Raw genomic sequence first — 19,609 nt, forward strand, 5'->3', positions numbered from 1 at the left:
TTTATTTATTTTTTTAGTTTTATTTTTTATTTCATTTTGTTAACAGAACTGTCTTTGCAGTAAACTAATGATTTAGACTTTGTACGCTGAAGACAGACTGTGATATTCCAGATGTCTTGGTGTACATGGACACATATCTCAGACTCCTAACCCAGGACTTGGGACCTCTGTTGACACTATGGGTTCAAAGAACATTTCATTGCTGTTTGTTTTGTTAGCTCTGCTTCCCCCCTTCCTGATCATTGGACATGTTACCTTTTTAATTTTTAATCTTATATGTATAAGTGTTTCAACTACATTATATTGGTGCAGCATGTATGCAGTACCCAAGAACAGAGTGTCAGGGCTCTGGGAACTGGAGCTACAGACAGTTGTGAGCTGCCCTGTGGGTGCTGAATTGGACCTGGGTTCTCTGGAAGAGCAGCAGTGCTCATTACCACTGAGCCATCTTCCCAGCCCCTCATGGCACCTTTCTTAATTCTGCCGCCACTTACCTTCAACTCATCTATATTCAGCTGAATAAGAAAGAACGGAAGGATCTTCTTTCTCAGTACAATATGCAGAATTGGGATATGTATATTATATATTATATTGTATATTATATATTATATATGATAAATAATATTAGTGTTTCTAATTTTCCATTGCTGTGCAGAGACACCGTGACCACAGCAACTCTTATAAGGAAAACATTAATCAGGGCTAGCTTACAGTCCATTACTGTGATCTTGGGAAGCATGGCGGCACGCAGGCAGACATGGTACTGAAGAAGTAGCTGGGAATTCTACATCCAGATTGTCAGGCAATAGGAAGAGATTGAGACTCTGGGCTTGAGCATCTGAGACCTCAAAGCCCCCTCCCAGTGACACACTTCCTCTAACAAAGCCACACCTACTACAAGACCACACCTCTGGATAGTGCCACTTCCTATGGGCATATGGGGACCATTTTCATTCAAACCACCATACCAAAAATGTTTTAGAAGAAAATATTATTTTCATACAGACCAAGCTAGCTAGTGAGACTAGTGGGCTTGACTGAGACCCTGTCTCACTGAACAAGGTGGAAGAATGAGGGATCATTTCCAACATCAACCTTGGGCCTTTTTATGCAGGCACATTCACAAATGTCTTATTTACGTTTCAATTCTGTGAAGAGACACCTTGACAAAGGAAAAAAAATTTTTTTTTTTTTTTTTTTTTTTTTTTTTTTTTTTTTTTTTGGTTTTTCGAGACAGGGTTTCTCTGTGTAGCACAGGCTGGCCTGGAACTCACTCTGTAGACCAGACTCAGAAGTCCGCCTGTCTCTGCCTACCAAGTACTGGGATTAAAGGCGCGTGCCACCACCACCTGGCAGGAAACTTATTTTTAAAAAGCATTTAATTGGGGACTTGATTACAATTTCAGAAGGTAAGTTGATGGCCATGGTGGCAGGAAGGTAGGTAGGTATGGCACTGAGCTGAAGCTGAGAGTGAAACTGGGTCTAACTTGGGCTGTTGTGGGTAGCCCTGATATTGTTTGTATTTTGATGTTAATTCTCCTGTCCTGGGTGGGGCTGTGGATAAGGAGTGAGTCACCACTCAGGTGACTTCTTGTGAACAATCCCCCTAATGAATAAAGGAGCCAATCACTAGGCAAGTAGGCGGGACTTCTGGGTTGGACAGGGGAAGAGAAGAAGCAGGGACCTTTTGGACTAGGATAGGGACAGGACAAGACTTAGCCACTAGTGTCTTTTGGATTAGATGGTGAATCTTATTGGATTCACCACGAAAGGATTTAGATTTAATATGGCTTACAAGATTAGGATTCTAGTTGATGCACCCAGCGATTGAGTTACCACTGATTCTGAACTAAGTTTGTGTGGTGTTTTCCTTTACGCAGCAGCTTGACTGGAACTTGACTAGGTTCCAGAGAGAAAGGTACGGCGGGAAAGTGTGGGTCTGCCGGAAGTGCACCACAAAAGGCCATGGGAGTTTTGAAGCATGGGGCCGGTGTGGTGGCGACACATCAGAGGGAACTTGGCAAGTTGAGTGGAGAGATTTTGGAGTTCCGAGTTAGAGAATCTCCACAAAATGAGAACAGGCCTGCCATTGTCCACCAGCACCAGACAGGCAATAGTGTGGGTTCTTTTTTTTAGTATTTCCTGCAACATTTTGCTTTTGAAACCTCAAAGCCCACCACCACAACACAACTTCCCCCAACAAAGTCACATCTCCTAATCCTTCCCAAAATAGTTCTACACACTAGGGACCGAGCATTCAAAGTCTGTGGGGGTCACTCTTATTCAAGCCACTACAATGTGCATGCACACCGCCACGTGTGTCTATTCACCCACCTAACGACACATGAAAAACATACATGTAATATATACTTACTTATATACATATATATTGTAGGAGCCAGGCTTTGTGGTACAGACTTGTAATCATAGTTATTTGTGTGCTTAGACAGAAGAATGGGAAGTTTAAAGCTAGCTTGGGAAACAAAAACAGTACTTCTTAAGGAAGGAAAAGCCAAGCTTGATGGTTCGTGTCTGTAATCCCAGCTCACAGGAAACTGAAGCCAGAGCAGTATCAAAAGGCCAAGGCCAACCTGGCCTCCGGTACAAGCCTGTCTAACAACAAGACTGAGCAAACAAAGGGAAGTGCAGCTCAGTTGGGGGAGACCTTGCCTGGCACACACTGCAGCAATAGAATCACAAATAATAAGAGAGGATCCAAAGTTCAGCATCATCATTGGCTTGAGAATTGGGGTTGGGGGAGAAAAAGTAAAAAGAAAGGAGAAGAAGAAAATAGGGAAGAAAAATGAAAGGTTAAAAAAATGGGAGTCAGGGTTACAGCTCAGTGCTAGTGTTTTCCATGCAAGAGGCTTAGGTTCCATCAGTAGCACTGAAAGTTATTGTAAGGCTGAGGGCATAGCAGAGTGGTAAAGAATTTACTTAGCATAAGAAAGGCCTTGAGTTGGAGCCCTCAGCACAAAAAATAAGCAATTGTGAACTTTTAATCTTCCAGGTGAACCTTTACCCCATTTCCACAGAGATGATGATCTGGCATGGGGATCTGAGGATAATCCTGAGGTGTCGTGTCAGTGTGCAGGACAATTTACAGAACAAACCTGCACCAGTGTCCTATGTGTCCTGACACGGACTGAAGATGCCAGGAGTCTAGCTCCACTCAGCCTGGGCCTGGAGATCCTCAAAGGGTTCCAGACTCTTGTCCAGCGAACTCCTGGGTCATCTAGAGCATTGTGAGGCAAGACAGAACCAGAACAGACTCAGAAAAGGAGGCTGCCACAGTCCTGCCCACTCACAATGTGTTTATCTCTGAAGACACAAACCTAATCAGGGAAGATGGGTCTGCCTCTCCCAAGGTAGTATTAGGGGTTTGTTGCTGTGCTGATTTGGGATGGTGGCACATCATTTCAATCTGGAAAACAAATCAAATCTTCTTGTAGGCAGAACTGCAGATGGGCCAACACAATTCCCTGGAGGTATGAGGCCTGAAGCTGAGGGACCAGCAGGTAACTGGGTACCACAGCCTGAGGCCAGTCAGTCTCAAGCAAGAGCATCCTGCTTCCTCCAAGGGTTTCTTTGCCTGAGGAAAGTGGAAGCTGGCACTCACATTCCTTCAGGATCTTCAGAAAATGGAGGCAAGGGTGATCCTGAAGCCCTACCCCCTTTGTTTGGTGATCAGTGCCAGTCCAAACTGAACATGCCAAAAATGACCACTCTCTTTTCTGTGGTTCAGGATTTCACTCCTTGGCTGGGCAGTGGTGGTGCATGCCTTTAATCCCAGCACTTGGGAGGCCGAGGCAGGCTGATTTCTGAGTTCGAGGCCAGCCTGGTCTACAAAGTGAGTTCCAGGACAGCCAGGACTGCACAGAGAAACCCTGTCTCGAAAAAACAAAAACAAAAACAAAAAACAAAAAACAACAACAAAAAAAAGATTTCACTCCTTAATGGAGATCCAGCCTGGGGCTCTAAGAGAAAGGCAGGCAATGACATGAATTATAGCATTGGGTCTATTTCGTGAAGCACAAGGACAATGTGACTTTGACAGCAGACCTTGGAGACCTAAAAAGGGTGACATTTTATGGAAAGAAAGTGGCTTATTAGATTTGTTTGAGCATACTTTTAACCCAGCACTGGGGAGGCAGAGGTAGGTGGATCTCTATAATTTTTGAGGCCAGACTGATTTATATACCATGGTGAGTTAGAGACCAGCCAAGACTAGACACTGAAACCCTGTCTCAGAAAAAAAAAAAAAAAGTGTGTGTGTGTGGGGGGGGGGGAGAATGACTTGAGGTTTAGACAGGAGTCAAAATGGATAGGGAGCCATTCATTTAATAGGAGTCAGAATGGAATCTTGGGACTCCCTAAGTGTAGGGAGACCTGTGTCACAGGTATGTTGAGGCAGCCTGTGTTTGCTTTGGTAAAGTACTTTGATGTGGGAAAGTCTGACCATACTACTGCCCTCCTGCCCTGAATCCATCTTGAAGGAGTGTGAAGTGGGGTTCTCTGCCTCCCTTACAGTATCTAATCTTTCGTGCACAGGGATAGTTTGTGAGAAAGTTGGGAAAAAGCGCTAAATGGGAGGCAGCTAGTTGCAGGAGTTAAGACATATTTCCTGAGGTATAAGGGTCAGAACCTGGGTCCTAGCAGCCTTAACTCATTCTCAACGGCCAACTTAAAAAGACAAAGTGTAAGGGAAAACTTTTAAGAAGGGAGATTTAACATGGTCATATTGGGAAGAACAAAGACATCTAGCGACATTTTCTTATCCAAGTCCATCTTCAGGGCTGACAGGTGGTTTAGTTTAGGCTTAAAGGCAACAGCTATGCATAACTATGCAGTCTTTGTCAAGGTGTGGTCGTATCCATCTTCGGTTCATCAAGTTTCTCTGGGAAGGTAGTCTGACAAGTTTTCCCAACTGTGAAATATCTTACCTGGAGTCAAGTTCCTCTGTTGGCTAACATCTATGCCCTTGTCTTTTCCTTCTCCCAGCATGAGGCTCTCAGGAAAACTTTAATTTCGTAGAGTCCAGTGTTTTAATAGTCTGATTGCGATCGGGGCAATCAGGGTGTCTAGAATATCTTTAATCCGACAATGATGGTTACAGGTTCAAGATTGGTTCCGCAGCGAGGCAGATCATGCGTACTTCCGCATGCCAGAGGATGAGCTGGCTAAAGTCGGAAATGCCCCGCCAGAAGGCTGGAGTCCTTTGGCCACAGCTTGGCCACAGCTAAACCGCCATTGGCAAGAGGCAAGCGGAAGTTCTCCGAGGACATCAATTCTCCTTGCTGCCCTAGTCCCGCCCCTCTGGTCTAGGCGGTGTCTCCGTGGCGACGTGCTGCGATGTGCGGCTGCGCAGGAGTGACGGGGCGCGGGCGAGTGGGAGGGGGTGTTTTGGTTCTCGCCGCTCGCCGTCCTTTCCAGACCTGGCGGTAGGAAAGCTGCTTGTTCCTGCTTTTCCTTTCCTTTCCCTTCCCCTTCCCTTTTCCCAACCCGGATTTTCCCTCCTTCCATTTACGCGCCTCATTTTGATCGGCTGCTGCCCGGGATCCGGGCCATTTTCCGGGCCGGGCGCACGAAAGCGCGCGGCCCCAGGGCCCGGTACATGACCCGCCGCCCTGCCGCCCCTCGCTTCCTCCGCCCCATGTGGCTGCGGGGCCACGGCGGCGCTGCCCACTATGGCCCGGAAAGCAGTTAGCAGGAAGCGGAAAGCGCCTGCCTCGCCAGGAGCCGGGAGCGACGCTCAGGGCCCGCAGGTGAGGGCTTACAGGCCTGGGTCATTACCCAGCAGGGACTTAGGGCGTTCCAGCTGGGGACAGGAACCAGGGGCCAGGGCGGGACAAGGACCAGAGCCGGGACTGTAGAGCAGTGGCCGGTCCTTCTGCAGTGTACTGGCGTGCAGGCGGCCCGGAAGGGTGAGGAGCCAAAAGGAAACTCCAAAATGACGCCTTCCGCTGGAAGTCTGCAGCCAGGGAGAGCTTCACGACCTCCTCGTTCCTGGAGGAAGGAGAAAATGAAGACAAGAGGAATCGGAAGTAAGACCGGCCTTCCGAAGTTACTGGGAAGGAGACCGAAGTCGACCTTTTCCAGTGGTACTAGGAATATGAACCCATGGTCTCTTATCAAGGAAACCGCCTCCTAACCTGGGTGCTGGTCCCTTTGGCTCTTTTTAGACACCTAGAAGAAACACCAGGTGTCATCTCTATACTGCCCCCTTTGGAGAGGAAGGCCTCTTGGACTTGGGATTCCGACGCAGGTTACCCCGTTGGTATTTGATTTTTCGAATTCTAAAACTGCCCGCAGCGCAAGTCGCGCGGAGTCTGATCAGCGGCCATTGACTGTACATCTCTGGAAGATCCGAGACCCCAGTCTGGCTCTTTGAGCTATACCCTTTATGCTCTACCGGGTGCACAGGCGGAGAGGGAGAAGGGGGCTGGGTAGAAATGCAGCTCAGGTGGGTTCGGTAATATGGACATCGTTTCCTAACTATCAAGGACACCTGGGTGTATATTATTTCTGAGCCCTCCACTTTCCTCAAAGGTTTAGTTAACTTTTTGGCCTGTTTATCCATTTCCTAAGTAGACTTTATTATGAGAACCTTATTTCAGTGCTAGACGGTCAGACTTCTTGTCTTAAGGAAAAGTGGCCAAACCTCTGATTTCTGATGTTGACTTTCACAGTTTGGCTGGGATCACTCGCTGCACAAAAGGAAAAGACTCCCCCCAGTGAAGAGATCCCTAGTGTACTACCTGAAGAACCGTGAAGTCAGGCTACAGAATGAAACCAACTACTCTCGGGTGTTACATGGCTATGCAGCACAACAACTTCCCAGTCTCCTAAAGGAGAGAGAATTTCACCTCGGGACCCTTAATAAAGTGTTTGCGTCTCAGTGGTTGAATCATAGGCAAGTGGTGTGTGGCACGAAATGTAACACGGTAAGTCTCAGGAGGGCTCTTTGTCTCTTGTTGCTGTTTGTTTTGTTTTGAGACAGGGTTTCTCTGTGTAAGTCCTGCTTGTCCTGGAATTCACTCTGTAGACCAGGCTAGCCTCTGCCTCCGCCTCCCCAGAGCTAGGATCAAAGGTGTGCACAACTGTGCTTCTTTTTTCTTAGGTCTGAGATGAATGACTTTATTTACTCACCTTTCACTGTTTGACTTCCCCTTTGTTTACTTTTTTATTTTTGTAAGCAGAGTTGGAATTAAGAGATGTTTAATTAGAAGTGTTAGGACAAAGAGGTGCTCAAGGAAAGAATAAACTCGAGTGTGGGTCTGGGCTCTTCAGGGAAAGATGTTCCTGTCAGCTTATTTCTGTTCGTTTTTATTAACGGCCTTGTCCTCCTTTTCTGCTCCTTTTCTCACCTGAGTCTCCCGATCCCTTCAAATGAACATGTGTTTTAGGCCCCCTGACTCTGTGTGCTGCTGTTTCTAGTGTTTTAGATAAGAGGCCTCAAAGAAAGGACAGGAATTGATGTCATAGCATCATTTAGGGTACATGATAGTAACAGCTTAATTGCTGTGTACCAGCCTTTGACTTAGAAGTATTTAGCACCTGGCTGAAGGTAGAAATTAGACAAATACTTTTTCATATGTTAGAATCCCAATGGGGAGCTGGAGAGACGGCTCAGCAGTTAAGAGCACTGACTGCTCTTCCAGAGGTCCTGAGTTCAATTCCCAGCAACCACATGGTGGCTCACAACCATCTGTAGTGGGATCTGATGTCCTCTTCTGGTGTGTCTGAAGAGAGCAGTGGTGGTGTACTCATATGCATAAAATAAATAAAATAGTCTTAAAAAAAATCCAAATGTAGCATTTTGGAGTTGAGGCAATAGAATTGCTAAGTTCCAAGTTGAGATCCTGTCTCAGAACAAACAAAATGCAAAGATGTCATTAGTTTCTATAATAAAGACAAGAAATGTGCACCTGGTGTTATATTTTAGGGTATGGGCATTTGCAAAGAAGAGAGGAAAATTATGACATGAGAGTAGGGGAGCAGTTTTAAAGAGAGGGAGGATTATAAGTAATTGGGGGGGTAATGTTACCAGGAAACTGTGTGACCAGTATGGTTACAAGCAAGAAGACAGTCAAAAGAGTGGGTGTGGTATTTGCTTTAGCACTGTATATATACTTAAGTTGGGACACCACAGAGAAGATTAGCATGGCTCCTCCACAAGGATGACACACAAGTCTGTGAAGTGTTTTATCTTTTTAGAAAAGTGGATATGATTGGAGTAGAAGGGTACAGATGGGAAGACATTAGAGTTGGGCAAATTATTCTGGCTATCCCTCCCTCCGTTTTCAACTCACTTAGTGTGAATAGACAGGTAATGTTAGAATGGTGAGTAGATTGACCCTGGACTAAAACATATGTGGGGTTATTTAAAAGAGATTACTCTACATCAAGAACCACGGGCCTGTGAGACTGTTGAATGCTTGCTGCCCAGGCCTGATCCCCAGAACCCACAGAAAGGTGGAAGACGAGGGCTCATGCCTGCCCTGGTGGGTGTGCTGCCCGAAACGTACACCACACTTACACCACACACCAATAATAATAATGTAAGATTTTAAAAAAGAAAAAAAAAACCTTGGGTGCTCAGTGGGTAAAACTTGGCAAGCCTGCCAGCCTGACTTTGACCCCCAAAATCCATGTGCTGGAGAGAACAGACTACCTCAAGCTGAGCTACACATGCTTGCTGGGACCTGTGTACCCACTGCCAAATATAAATAAAAGTGCCAAAAATAAAAATGACAAAAACTACCATAAGTACTAGTAGTGTCTTTATAAAGGTCATAGGCAAAATTTTAATGAGTTTTGAGGAAGGAAGTAATACTATGGTGCCTGGGGCCCAATTTTCACTTCTGTTAAACGTTGTCTTACACATAACACTTTCAAAACTAGGTGCTACGAGCAAGCCTGCACAAGACTTCCTTTTTCTGATTTCAGTCTTGCCCTGTGGTTTAGGAAACTGTCATTGTCATGCTTGGAGTAGAAAACAATCTCCTGTTTCTTTTAATGATCTATTGATAGTATTTTGAAGATGAGCATATTACTAATCACTGGTGGCTCATAACCATTCGTAGTCCAGTCCCAGAAGATCTGGCGCTGTCTTTTGGCCTCTGAGGGTGCCAGGCACATATGTGCTGCGTAGACATACATACAGACAAAACACCCATACACGGAACATTAGTAAAAATTTGTAAAAATTTACTATTGATACCTACTTCTCTCTTCCTAAGTTAAAAATCTATTTTTATTATTATTATTTGGGTTTTTTTCGAGACAGGGTTTCTCTGTGTAGCCCTGGCTGTCCTGGAACTCAGAAATCCACCTGCCTCTGCCTCCCAAGTGCTGGGATTAATTAATTATTTTTTAAATTTCACCTGTGTCAGTGGGTGCTACATTTGCCACTGGGAGCATGTGGAGGTCAGGACAGAGTTGGTTTTCTCCTTCCTCCACGTGGCTCTAGGGATAGAACTCATGTCCTCAACCTTAGTGGCAAGCTAAGTGCCCTCCTCACTTTACCATCCTTTGCTTGCCCTCGAGTCCCTTTCTGTTTGCCTTGGCTATCCTGGAGCTCTCTGTGTAGACCAAGCTGGCCTTGAATTCACAGAGATCTGCTTGCTTCTACCTCCCCAACCCTGGGATTAAAGTTGTATGCAAACGCTCCTGTCCCCTAATTTACACTTGATACCTATTTCTGTCTTCCTGCCTTTATAACTTAAAATACTTGGAACTAGTGGAGGTTCTTGGGGGGCAGGGTCTTATTATGTAGTTCAGGCTGGCCTTACTGTATACCCAAGCAACCTTGAGAATCCTGATTATCCTGATTTCTTCCCCCCCCCTCCCCTCCCCGGTCTCACAGCTGCTGATATTATAGACAGGTCCTAATCTCGATCCTCCCCCGTCTCACAGTCGCTGATATTATAGACAGGTCCGACCACGCTTGCCTGTTGGCTGTTTTTCTTTTTATGTGTCCAGTACTTTGTGTGTATGTATGTGCACCACATGTGCAGAGGGTCAGGAGTGGGACTGCCTGTCTTAGAACTGCAGTCACTGCAGTTGTCAGACACCATGTGGTGCTGGGAATCAAGCCAGTGCTCTAGCATTACATCCCAAACTCAGTTTCCTCTCCCTTCACTCCTTCAGATCCACCCCCCTCACACACACACACACACACACACCCTCCCTCTCTCCTAAATCCACTGCTCCTCCATGGAGCAGGCCTCCCAGGGATATCACCTGAACAAGGCATAACAAGTTACAGACCAGGCACAAACCCTCAAGTCAGTAGGAAAGGCATCCCAAGAACGGGCAAGAGAGTCAGAGACACACCCCCACAAAACCAAGCTGGGTTTTGTTATTTTTGTTTGTTTGTTTTTACTGAGGCAGGGTCTCTCAGTGAAGCACTTGCTGTTCTGGAACTTGTTTTGTAGACCAGGCTGGCCTCAAACTCAGAGATCTGCCTGCCTCTGCCTCTCAAGTGCTGGGATTCAAGGTGTGTGCCACCATGCCAAGAACTGGTTTTTTTGTTTTGTTTTGTTTTTATAGTGTTGTTTTCTCTTTGCTCAGCTTTTAGAACCAAAGCAGGAAACTAAGGATAGTGTTTTTACCCCCTTGGCTTTGTGACGTTTGGCAAATACTTCTTATTTTTACCATTGGTCTTTGGTTCTATTGATGGGTTGCAGTCTGATCTCATGTAGCCAAAGGCTGCCTTGGACTCTTAAGCTTGTTGCCTCTCCACCTTCCAGCTGCCATTGGTTCTGTTTCTATAAAACAGTAAGAGCATTATCTGGTATGCCAGTCCTCTGTGTCAGCTGGGTGAGACTGTAGCACTTGAGGCTGAGGCAGGAGGGTCTCCTGGTTTACAGTCTGGTGTTCCGGTTGAAGGTTGGAAACTAGCTGGGAGGCTGAGGCAGGTGATCTCTTGAGTTCAAGGCCAGCCATAGCTGTATACTCAGGCCATATCTCACGTAGGTAGGTAGGTAGATAGGTAGGTAGATAGGGAGGGCTGTGAGGGAGATTGAAATTTCAGTACAAACAGTTGAGGTATCTAGAGGAGAGTTAGACTAGGTTAGATTGTGGAAAACTGATTGTTTAAGATTATTTTATAGCAGAATGGAGAGACATGGAGACGATAAGGTTAGAGTACTGCTCTAGGGAGAAGAAAATGCAGGAGAAATTCCCAGGGCTTTTACTAGAGATAATGGACTAAGTCCAAATGACGGAAGGAGAGGACAAAGAGAAAGATGTAAGTCAACTCAGGTAGGGCCTGAGGTAATGATGTGTTTATCAATTGGTTGATATTTAGGAGAAGGTAAAATCTGTAGTATGGGAGTTACTAATTTACAAGAGCATTGAAATTGCTGTGTTACTATGAAATAAAAGACACTTTTGGCTTCTGTCACATAAGCCTTCCTTTAAATTTCAAGTTTTTATTTTGTTTGAGTATTTTCTGGACAGGATGTGGGGCAGTTCCTAGTTTTCCTGTGATTTTTTTCAAAGGTGATTACTATTGAGCCAAAATGGTTAAGGACCTTTGCATAACCTTGGGAGTATTCCTGTAGTTACAAGGCAGGCACTACTACAGGACAAGCAGTCAGGAGAAGGGGAGGAGTGTCTGATATGTGCAGTTCGAGGTGGTTTACTCAGAAGGGTTTGTTTGTTTGCTCTTACAAGGACGTCCTCTCCCTCCTGCGATACAGGTTCTCCCTGGCTAGAGTGAATGGTTTTGTCTCACTTGTTCTACTGTGCAGCTCCCTTATAGCTTCTCGGTAGAGGGTATCATGATGAGAAATGAATTCGCCCCTAATTTAAGTATCCTTGCCAGGAGTGGTCTCTTGCTCAGGAAGCAGAGGCAAGAGAACCATGGAGGTTAGAAGTCAACCTCATCTACACAGTTAGTTCCAGGGCAGCAAGGGCTATATTGGAAAACACCAATCTCAAAAAAAAAAAAAAAAAAAAAAAGCTAGCTCCACATGTGGGGGGGTTGGGGGGAGGGCTCATGCCCATAATCCCAGTATTCAAGAGCTAGAACCAAGAGGCAACTCTGCCACCAGGAGTTGAAGGCAATCAAAGGGATACTGTTGGGCAGTAAAGCTGTAACTAGTAATGATGAAGCAGCTACTATTACTCACCAGGTTAGTCTGCTGTGGCTTTGACAGTAGTCATGTTTGATCTCCATTCAGAGACGATTGGCGAATGACCCGCTCAGATACTGACTGATGTTCTGTAGAATTAATTTTTTTATCAGAGCACCAAAGCCCAGCCAACGTACCAGGCTGACTCTGGTGTTTGTTTGGGTTGCTTTTTCTTTATCCCTACGTCATGTGCCTGGGTGTGCTGCTGCGTTCACTGATGGAATTCATAGTCATGAAGTAGACAACGAGTTGCTGCAATTGGTTGTCAGATGGGAAGGAGACCTTTGGGGCAGCCTAGTTTTGGAGGTAGAATGGTTAAGCATTAGTGTTGAAAGCAGCTGTAATATTAATGATTCCTGAGATGATTGCTCAGATTACCAAAATCATAATGACTTAGTGCAGTTTTTCTCCTTCAGGATATTGACAAAATGTTTATTGTTCAGGACTATGCCACCCTGTAGGAGATGTCAGCCCTGACTTCTGCTGTGGGGACAGAAATGTCACTTTCCCTCTTAGCCATCTCCAGTGACCATAATGAACTCATAGGCACACTGCGATGCACTTTTGAACACTTACTTGTACTTCTTCTTGAGAACATGTGCATAATTTAATGTGTGATCCTTTATTTCAGGAGTAGTTTATTTGAGGTTTGGGCTGCTGGATATGTGTGACCTTATTGGTACTCATGGCCTTCTGTCCTGGCTGGATCTTTGATAGTATTATAGTCAGTACCAGGATTACTGTTGTGTGCTTCCATGCCAGCTGGACATCCTTGTTAAAGTATCAGCCCCACGAGTATGGTCAGTGAGAAGTTGGGTGTTAGGGTGGTAGGTATAGTTCAGTGGCCAAGAACGTACTTATCATGTGTGACACCAATACTAAAAATGAAAAGCCAGGCAGTGGTAGCATATTTGGGAGGCAGGGGCAGGTGGATCTCTGTGAGTTTGAGGCCAACCTAGTCTACAGAGGGAGTTCCAGGACAGCCAAGGCTACACAAAGAAACCCTGTCTCAAAAAAAGAAAAGAAAGAAAAAATAAGTTTTCTGTGACATGAGACAAGTAAAAGTTTGTCCTGGTAACATCTAGGACTGTCCCTGCCTGAACCTTACACGCAGGGCTATATTTTCCTATTATAAAAGATAAGAGAAACTGGCCCAGAATTTGGGCCCTGATTCTCTATCTCAATTGTCAGAATTCTTTATATTAAACCATAGTTCTCAGACCTTTTCACTGGAACAACCCTAGACTGATGAGTCAATATCTGACTGTCCTGGGCCAGTGTTAGACTTCCTAAAGTTCTAATAATATTGTGAGCCAGGTAGTGGTTGAGCACTGTTTTATAAATACATATTCTATAAATGATTATTTGAGCTGGGTAGTGGTGGTACATGTACTCTGGAGGCAGAGGCAGGCAGATCTCTGTGACTTCGAGGCCAGCCTGGTCTATATAGAGCAAGTTCCAGGACAGCCAGGACTACACAGTGAAATCTTGTCTTGAAAAACAAAACAAAAAATATATTACCATTGTATTGCTATAAAAGTACCTTGTTTCTGGGAAACAGAAAAGTACTTGAGGCTCAGGGTTCAATCCTCACACACCGAAATACTCTGTTGGGGTGTGAAAGTCTTCTATCGTCTACTGATTAAATGACTGCTCCCAGAAGATGAGGTACTGGCTTCTTGTAGAAATCAAAGCACCAAATACATATGTACGCCACCATGCCCAACTTTTGATCATATGTCTATATTAAAAATAGGGACACAGCATAAATTTTGAAGAATAAGGAATGTATTCATTAAATGCTAGTTTGTATACGATAAAGTACTCTGTGGCCATGGAAAACTGAAGGAAGCTGAGCATAGCGGCATGCCCCTGTATCTCTGGCACCTGGGAAGTAGGACCAGGAGTTCAGTGTTATCTGCTCTGAGGCTGAGGCTACATGAGACTTTGTTTCAATGGAGACAAAAGTAGTGAAGACCAGTATCTGGGCGATAAGAAGCAGGCAGATCTCTGAGTTCAAGGCCAACCTAATCTACATACTGAATTCCAGCTCAGCCAGTCAGGGCTACATAATGAGACTGTCTTTAAAACAAAATCAAAACTATCTTGGGACAAAGTAAGATACACAAATGTTCACACAAATAAGTATGCAATCTATGACCAGGTGGTTAGCTAATCTATAGTAAGTCAGTTAAGGTGGAAGGCTTACTCTAATTGTGAGCTAACGGAGAGAATAAAAAAGCTAGCATTCATCTCTGCTTCCTGACCATGGCTGCTTCAAGCTCTTGCTGCCATGGTCGTCCTCCTTGATAAGACAGTAGCTGGGCTCCAAAGTGTTGAGTTCAGTTCAGGGCAGCATCCCTGTTCTGTTAATTAAACTTTGGGACATTGAAATTGGCTGAGGGAAATTACTGAATAGAGAGTATTACTCTATTCATGTACTTCTAGCCTACACAGACAAAATTTTAAAAAGTTAAAAAAAAAAAAAATAGCCAGGCAGTGGTGGCTACACCTTTAATCCCAGCACTTGGGAGGCAGAGGCAGGCGGATTTCTGAATTTGAGGCCAGCCTGGTCTACAGAGTGAGTTCCAGGACAGCCAGGGCTACACAGAGAAACCCTGTCTGGAAAAACCAAAAAATAAAAAAAATAAAAATAAGTAAAAAAGATAGTACTTGGGAACGGTGAGCCAAAATAACCCTGTAAGCTGCTTCTGTGGGCTAGTTTTTTACAGCAGTGAGATGGATGACTAGTGGCCTGTTTTCCTTCTTGGCACACTGCAGGACCTTGGTTTCGTTTCTTAGTCCTGGCTCTCTCCTTTACTCCCTATTGTTTTTGGTTTGGCTTCTGTCTATCTGACACTTGTTTTTCTGTGTAGCCTTTGTTGTCCTGGAACTCACTCTGTAGAGCCAGGCTGGTCTCGAACTCAGATCTGCATGCCTCTGCCTTCCAAGTGCTGGGACTAAAGTCTTGTACCACTACCACCCACCTTTTTTAATGTCAGTATCAAGATCTCGGTCAACATGTGTGGGTGTAGAGATCAGAGGAAAATACTTGAGGGAATTGATTCTCTCCTTCCACCATGTGGTTCTTAGGGATCTTGAAAGTATTTGGTTTACCCACCGAGCCATCCTTCTGGCCCAGAGTTGTTTATCTTCTTGTCTTGTTGCTCTTCTTTCTGTGGTAGATTCCATGTTAGAAAGAATATTGCGGTTTTAGTAACTTTGTAAGGTTCTCTTTCCTTTTGAAAACCTTTGTCCTGTGGGTGCATTTCTATGTCTTCACATTCCCGCCTACATACGTTGCTTATAATCTTACATTTTCCTCAGCAACAGCCTCTGCGTGTTCTTCCTCCTGTCCTCAAAGGGGAGATTCAGGGAGCTAGAGCCTGAGGCTTCCCTTGCTGTGCTGCCAGTTTCTGGCTCGGATCCCAGTAGGTTAATGTGGAGTGGCCCTGTTCTGAGTGTTTAGCAGGGATCTGCATAGAGCCTCATCCCTGTGCGTCCTGTGAAGAGGCAGTATGCGCTGTCCCACATGAGGCACTCACGTGCTCGGCAAGCACAAAGGAGAAGATGTGGGCATGATTTTGATTGCCTGAGCACTCTGCATTTCAAATCACATCAGCTTTTAAATACCCTGCAGAACTAATCAATAAAGTGACTGTATACTACTATTTTAAGATTTCTTTTACTTAATCAAGTGTATGGGTATAACTGTGTGTAGGTTAATGAAGATGGCTACGTAGGCCAGAGAAAGTAGCTATAGTTACAGATACTTATGAGCCACCTTACATGGGTGCTTAGACTCAAACTGAGAACTGCAAGTACATGTTCTTAACCACTGGGCCCTCTAGGTGAATGCTGTTACATTTTGTGCCAAATCTTTGTAGTATCGATAAATATGAAGAGACCAGCGAGGCAGCCAAGTAGTCTGAAGACGGGTTCAATCCTTGGATCCCACAGTGGAAGGAAAGGACTAACCTCATGTTAAGCCTGGGCAAAGTTTAGTACTGTCTTTTAAGTCTACGGCACCTGGTATTCCTAGATGGTCTCCCATCCAAGTACTTAACCAGGCCCAACCCTGCTTAGTTTATGAGGTCAGGTGAGATTTGGCACATTGAAGGTGATATAACACCCTCATTGACAGCATTTAATACTTTCTAATCTGTTAATATAGAATATTAAACTTATCTCTTATTTTCATATTTCATATGACTAGTGGCCTCAGCCATGCCATTAATAGTTGAGATTTCTGCTGGGTTTTGCAGCACATGCCTTTAATCTCAGCAGAGGCAGGTGGGTCTGAACCTCAAGGCCAGATTGGTCTACATAATGAATTCCAGGCCAGTCGGGGCTACAGTGAGACCCTGTCTCCAAAGTATATAAATGCTATGCATGGTGGTATATATGTACTTGGGAGGCAGAGGAAAGTAGCTCTGTGAGTTGGAGGCCAGCTGTTCTGCATAGTGAGTTCTTGCTAAGGCTACACAGTGAGACCTTTTCTCACAACAGAAAACACTTAAAGTTCCCAGGGTCTGCTATAATAGACTCTAATCAGACTCTCCACGGAGAATTTAAGTGTTGACTACATTAAACAGACACTGTTGTTTTATGTGCCCTTCTCTCTTGCAGCTCTTTGTTGTGGATGTCCAGACAGGCCAGATCACCAAGATTCCCATTCTGAAAGACCGGGAACCTGGAGGTGGGACTCAGCAGGGCTGTGGTATCCATGCAATTGAACTGAATCCTTCTAGAACACTCCTAGCCACTGGAGGAGACAACCCAAACAGTCTTGCCATCTATCGCCTGCCTACGTTAGATCCTGTGTGTGTGGGTGATGTAAGTTTTTCCATTGGTTGTAGTTAGAAGTAACCTTGTTTTAAAACATAGATCCTCTCCTTACCTAGAAAAGGGTGGCTTTCAGGTTTCTCCTGAAATGGTGGTGAGGGGTGGAAGAGAGCAGAGAGGGTGAAGATTGGGATCCCATAAATAAGAACCAGCATGTGCGTTTAATAAAAGAGACAAAATTGGCAGATCCCTGTGGCCAATAGCGGTGTGTATTTCAATTCAGAGGGTCCACATATCTCTCATTGCCATGTCAGAAAATAAACTTACCGATTGATCTATAGTCGGGTGTCGTTTGGGCTCCAGAAGTATAAGATAGATGAAGTTAATAAAGCCCTTGCCTTCAGTATAGTGTTGAGTGGTGTGTAAATCAGTCTGTGAATTGTACAAGTCGGTCTCCATGACATGCCAGTACAACATGCCGTAGAGGAGGAGTACCAGCAGTTCAAGGGGTGGAAACCAAGCTGCAGGGGCTGCTGTTTCAGAAAGCAGTCAAAGAAAGCCTCAGTGAGAGACATGAGCAGGGCTGCTTAAAGAAACTGTGAGCACCAGCCATGGGAGTGTTCCAGGCAGGAGACACGACTCCAGGGTAGAAAGCTGGAAGCCTTGCTGTCTGATAGTCTGTTTTTGTTGTTGGTGTTGGGGTTTGTTTGTTTTGGGTTTTTTTTTTTTTTTTTTGGAGACAGGGTATGTAGCCCTGGCTATCCTGGAGCTCCCTGTATAGATCAGGTTGGCCTCAAACTCACTCAGCTCCTCCAGCCTCCCCTGTGCTGGGATTAACATTGTGTGCCCCTCTGGGTGTTCTTACTGTCTGCAGGACTGCCAGGTTTATTCTGCCTTTAATTCTCCCCAGATATTAGGAGATCTTATTCCACAAGTTAAGATCATCAGAGACCCACGTTTTTCTTTGCCTGTTGATTTACATTTATTTATATGTGTGTATAGATGCACATTGGAGGTCAGAGGACATTGAGAACATCAATGCTCTCCTCCTTTCTTGTGGGTTTTGGAGACCAGACTCTGGTCGTGAGAGTTGGCATCAAACACCTTGACTTGCTGAGCTGTCTTGCTGGCCCTGTTGTTCTGCGGCAGGATCTCCTCTGCCTCAGCTTCCTGAATTACAAGCATATGCAACCACGCCCTTTCATACTTAAAATTTTTACAAGATTTTTTTTTAGTCAGACCTGCGCGCTTTTCAGAAGAATTCACTGTAGCTCTTGTTTTACTAATCCTTGTTGTTGTTTTTGTTTTTCCTCTCTGTACATGTCACTTACCCCTCTAAGGATGGACACAAGGATTGGATCTTTTCTATTGCATGGATCAACGATACTATGGCAGTGTCTGGTAAAGTTGCCCTCCTTTAGGAAGTTTTGGTGTGGTAAAGGCAATGTTAAAAATGATAGCGTGATAGAAAGTAACCACAGAGTGCCCGGTTTGGTTACTTTTATTTACTCACTAGTTAGGTGGTACTAGGTTGAAATCAGGGCATGCAAATGCTGACGGGGAACCCTTACCACCCAGTTTCATTTCCCAGACTCTACTACCTCATGCTCCTCTACTGGTTTTTGGGAACGGGACAGGGTATCACATTGTAGCCGTAGCTTGTCTGGAACTCATATGTGGTCTGGACTGGTCTTGAACTTGCAGCAGTCCCTCTGCCTAAGCTGTTTTCTTTGTTTTTTGTTTTTTGAGACAGGATTCCTCTGTGTAGCCCTGGCTGTCCTGGAACTCACTCTGTAGACCAGGCTGGCCTCGAACTCAGAGATCCACCTGCCTCTCCCTCCTGAGTGCTGGGATCAAAGGTTTGAGCCACCACTGCCCAGCTCTGCCTAATAATTTGAAGTGCTGATACCATAAGTGTACCCGCTACACCCAGCTTAGGAGATTTTGTGTGTCATTCCACCTTCTATTTCTAATGATGGATTGGTTATTCTCTGTGATATACTCACGCCATATATGGAGATCAGAGGACTGCTCTTAGTGTCCGTTCTGTCTTTCTTTCTAACCATTGGGGGGACAAAAGGAGGAAGATTAGGCATTCATGGGCCAGCTTGGGCTCAAAACCTGAAATAGGAAGAATGGAAGAGAAGAGCAGGAGGGCGTACTTGTGTGTGAGCCTTATGTTGTAAGCTGTCTCTGGCGGGAGCATGTGCCCAGTGCTGCTGCAGAGGGACAGTACTCTGTCTTGTAGTACATTCAGAGAAAAGTTCAAGGAAAACTTTACTTTGAATGTGTGAGGCCCTGGGCATGGACTCCGCACTGGGCAGAGGCTCTAAAAAAGAAAACTTGTTCCCTGTTGCTTATTTGCTAAGGAAAATAATTTATGAGTTTTGTTGTTATTCAAAATTGAACTCAGGAGCCAAAGACGATGGGGCACACCTTCAATCTAGCACTCCTGGGGCAGAGACAGGCATATCTCTGTGTTTGAAGTTACCGTGTTCTACACAGAGAGGTCCAGCATGGCTAGGGGATCATAGTGATGTCATAAACAAACAGTTCACATCCTTGTGCTCAGACAACTAATCTACTTCTAAATTATAGTCCCAGCACAAACACCGGACACTTTTTTATATGAGATCTTCTCATATAGCCCATGCTTAGCTCAGGTTGACTCTGTAGCTAAG

The 19,609-nt window shown here is 44.9% G+C and overlaps 1 protein-coding gene, 1 long non-coding RNA gene and 2 other non-coding genes across 4 annotated transcripts in view; 3 read left to right on the forward strand and 1 right to left on the reverse strand.

The window, feature by feature from the left end:
• On the reverse strand, window positions 1-4,577 carry LOC143442470 (uncharacterized). The gene is made up of 2 exons (XR_013110715.1): window positions 3,336-4,577; window positions 1-3,235 (listed from the first exon to the last, which is right to left on the reverse strand). It is a non-coding gene; the product is annotated as an uncharacterized LOC143442470 (long non-coding RNA).
• Window positions 3,269-19,609, forward strand: part of Dcaf12 (DDB1 and CUL4 associated factor 12) — a 25,381-nt gene continuing 9,040 nt past the window's right edge. Inside the window, exons 1-6 of the mRNA XM_034502379.2 lie at window positions 3,269-3,368; window positions 3,453-3,518; window positions 5,117-5,765; window positions 6,690-6,944; window positions 16,773-16,979; window positions 18,269-18,329. Of these exons, the coding sequence (XP_034358270.1) occupies window positions 5,688-5,765; window positions 6,690-6,944; window positions 16,773-16,979; window positions 18,269-18,329 (601 nt within the window). The 5' untranslated portion in view covers window positions 3,269-3,368; window positions 3,453-3,518; window positions 5,117-5,687. The remainder of the gene's footprint in view (window positions 3,369-3,452; window positions 3,519-5,116; window positions 5,766-6,689; window positions 6,945-16,772; window positions 16,980-18,268; window positions 18,330-19,609) is intronic.
• On the forward strand, window positions 8,109-8,215 carry LOC117709779 (U6 spliceosomal RNA). The gene has a single exon (XR_004606996.1). It is a non-coding gene; the product is annotated as a U6 spliceosomal RNA (small nuclear RNA).
• Window positions 14,470-14,600, forward strand: LOC117709686 (small nucleolar RNA SNORA36 family). Its single transcript, XR_004606931.1, has one exon. It is a non-coding gene; the product is annotated as a small nucleolar RNA SNORA36 family (small nucleolar RNA).

Source organism: Arvicanthis niloticus, chromosome 5, assembly GCF_011762505.2.
Source record: "Arvicanthis niloticus isolate mArvNil1 chromosome 5, mArvNil1.pat.X, whole genome shotgun sequence".
Lineage (NCBI taxonomy): Eukaryota > Metazoa > Chordata > Mammalia > Rodentia > Muridae > Arvicanthis > Arvicanthis niloticus.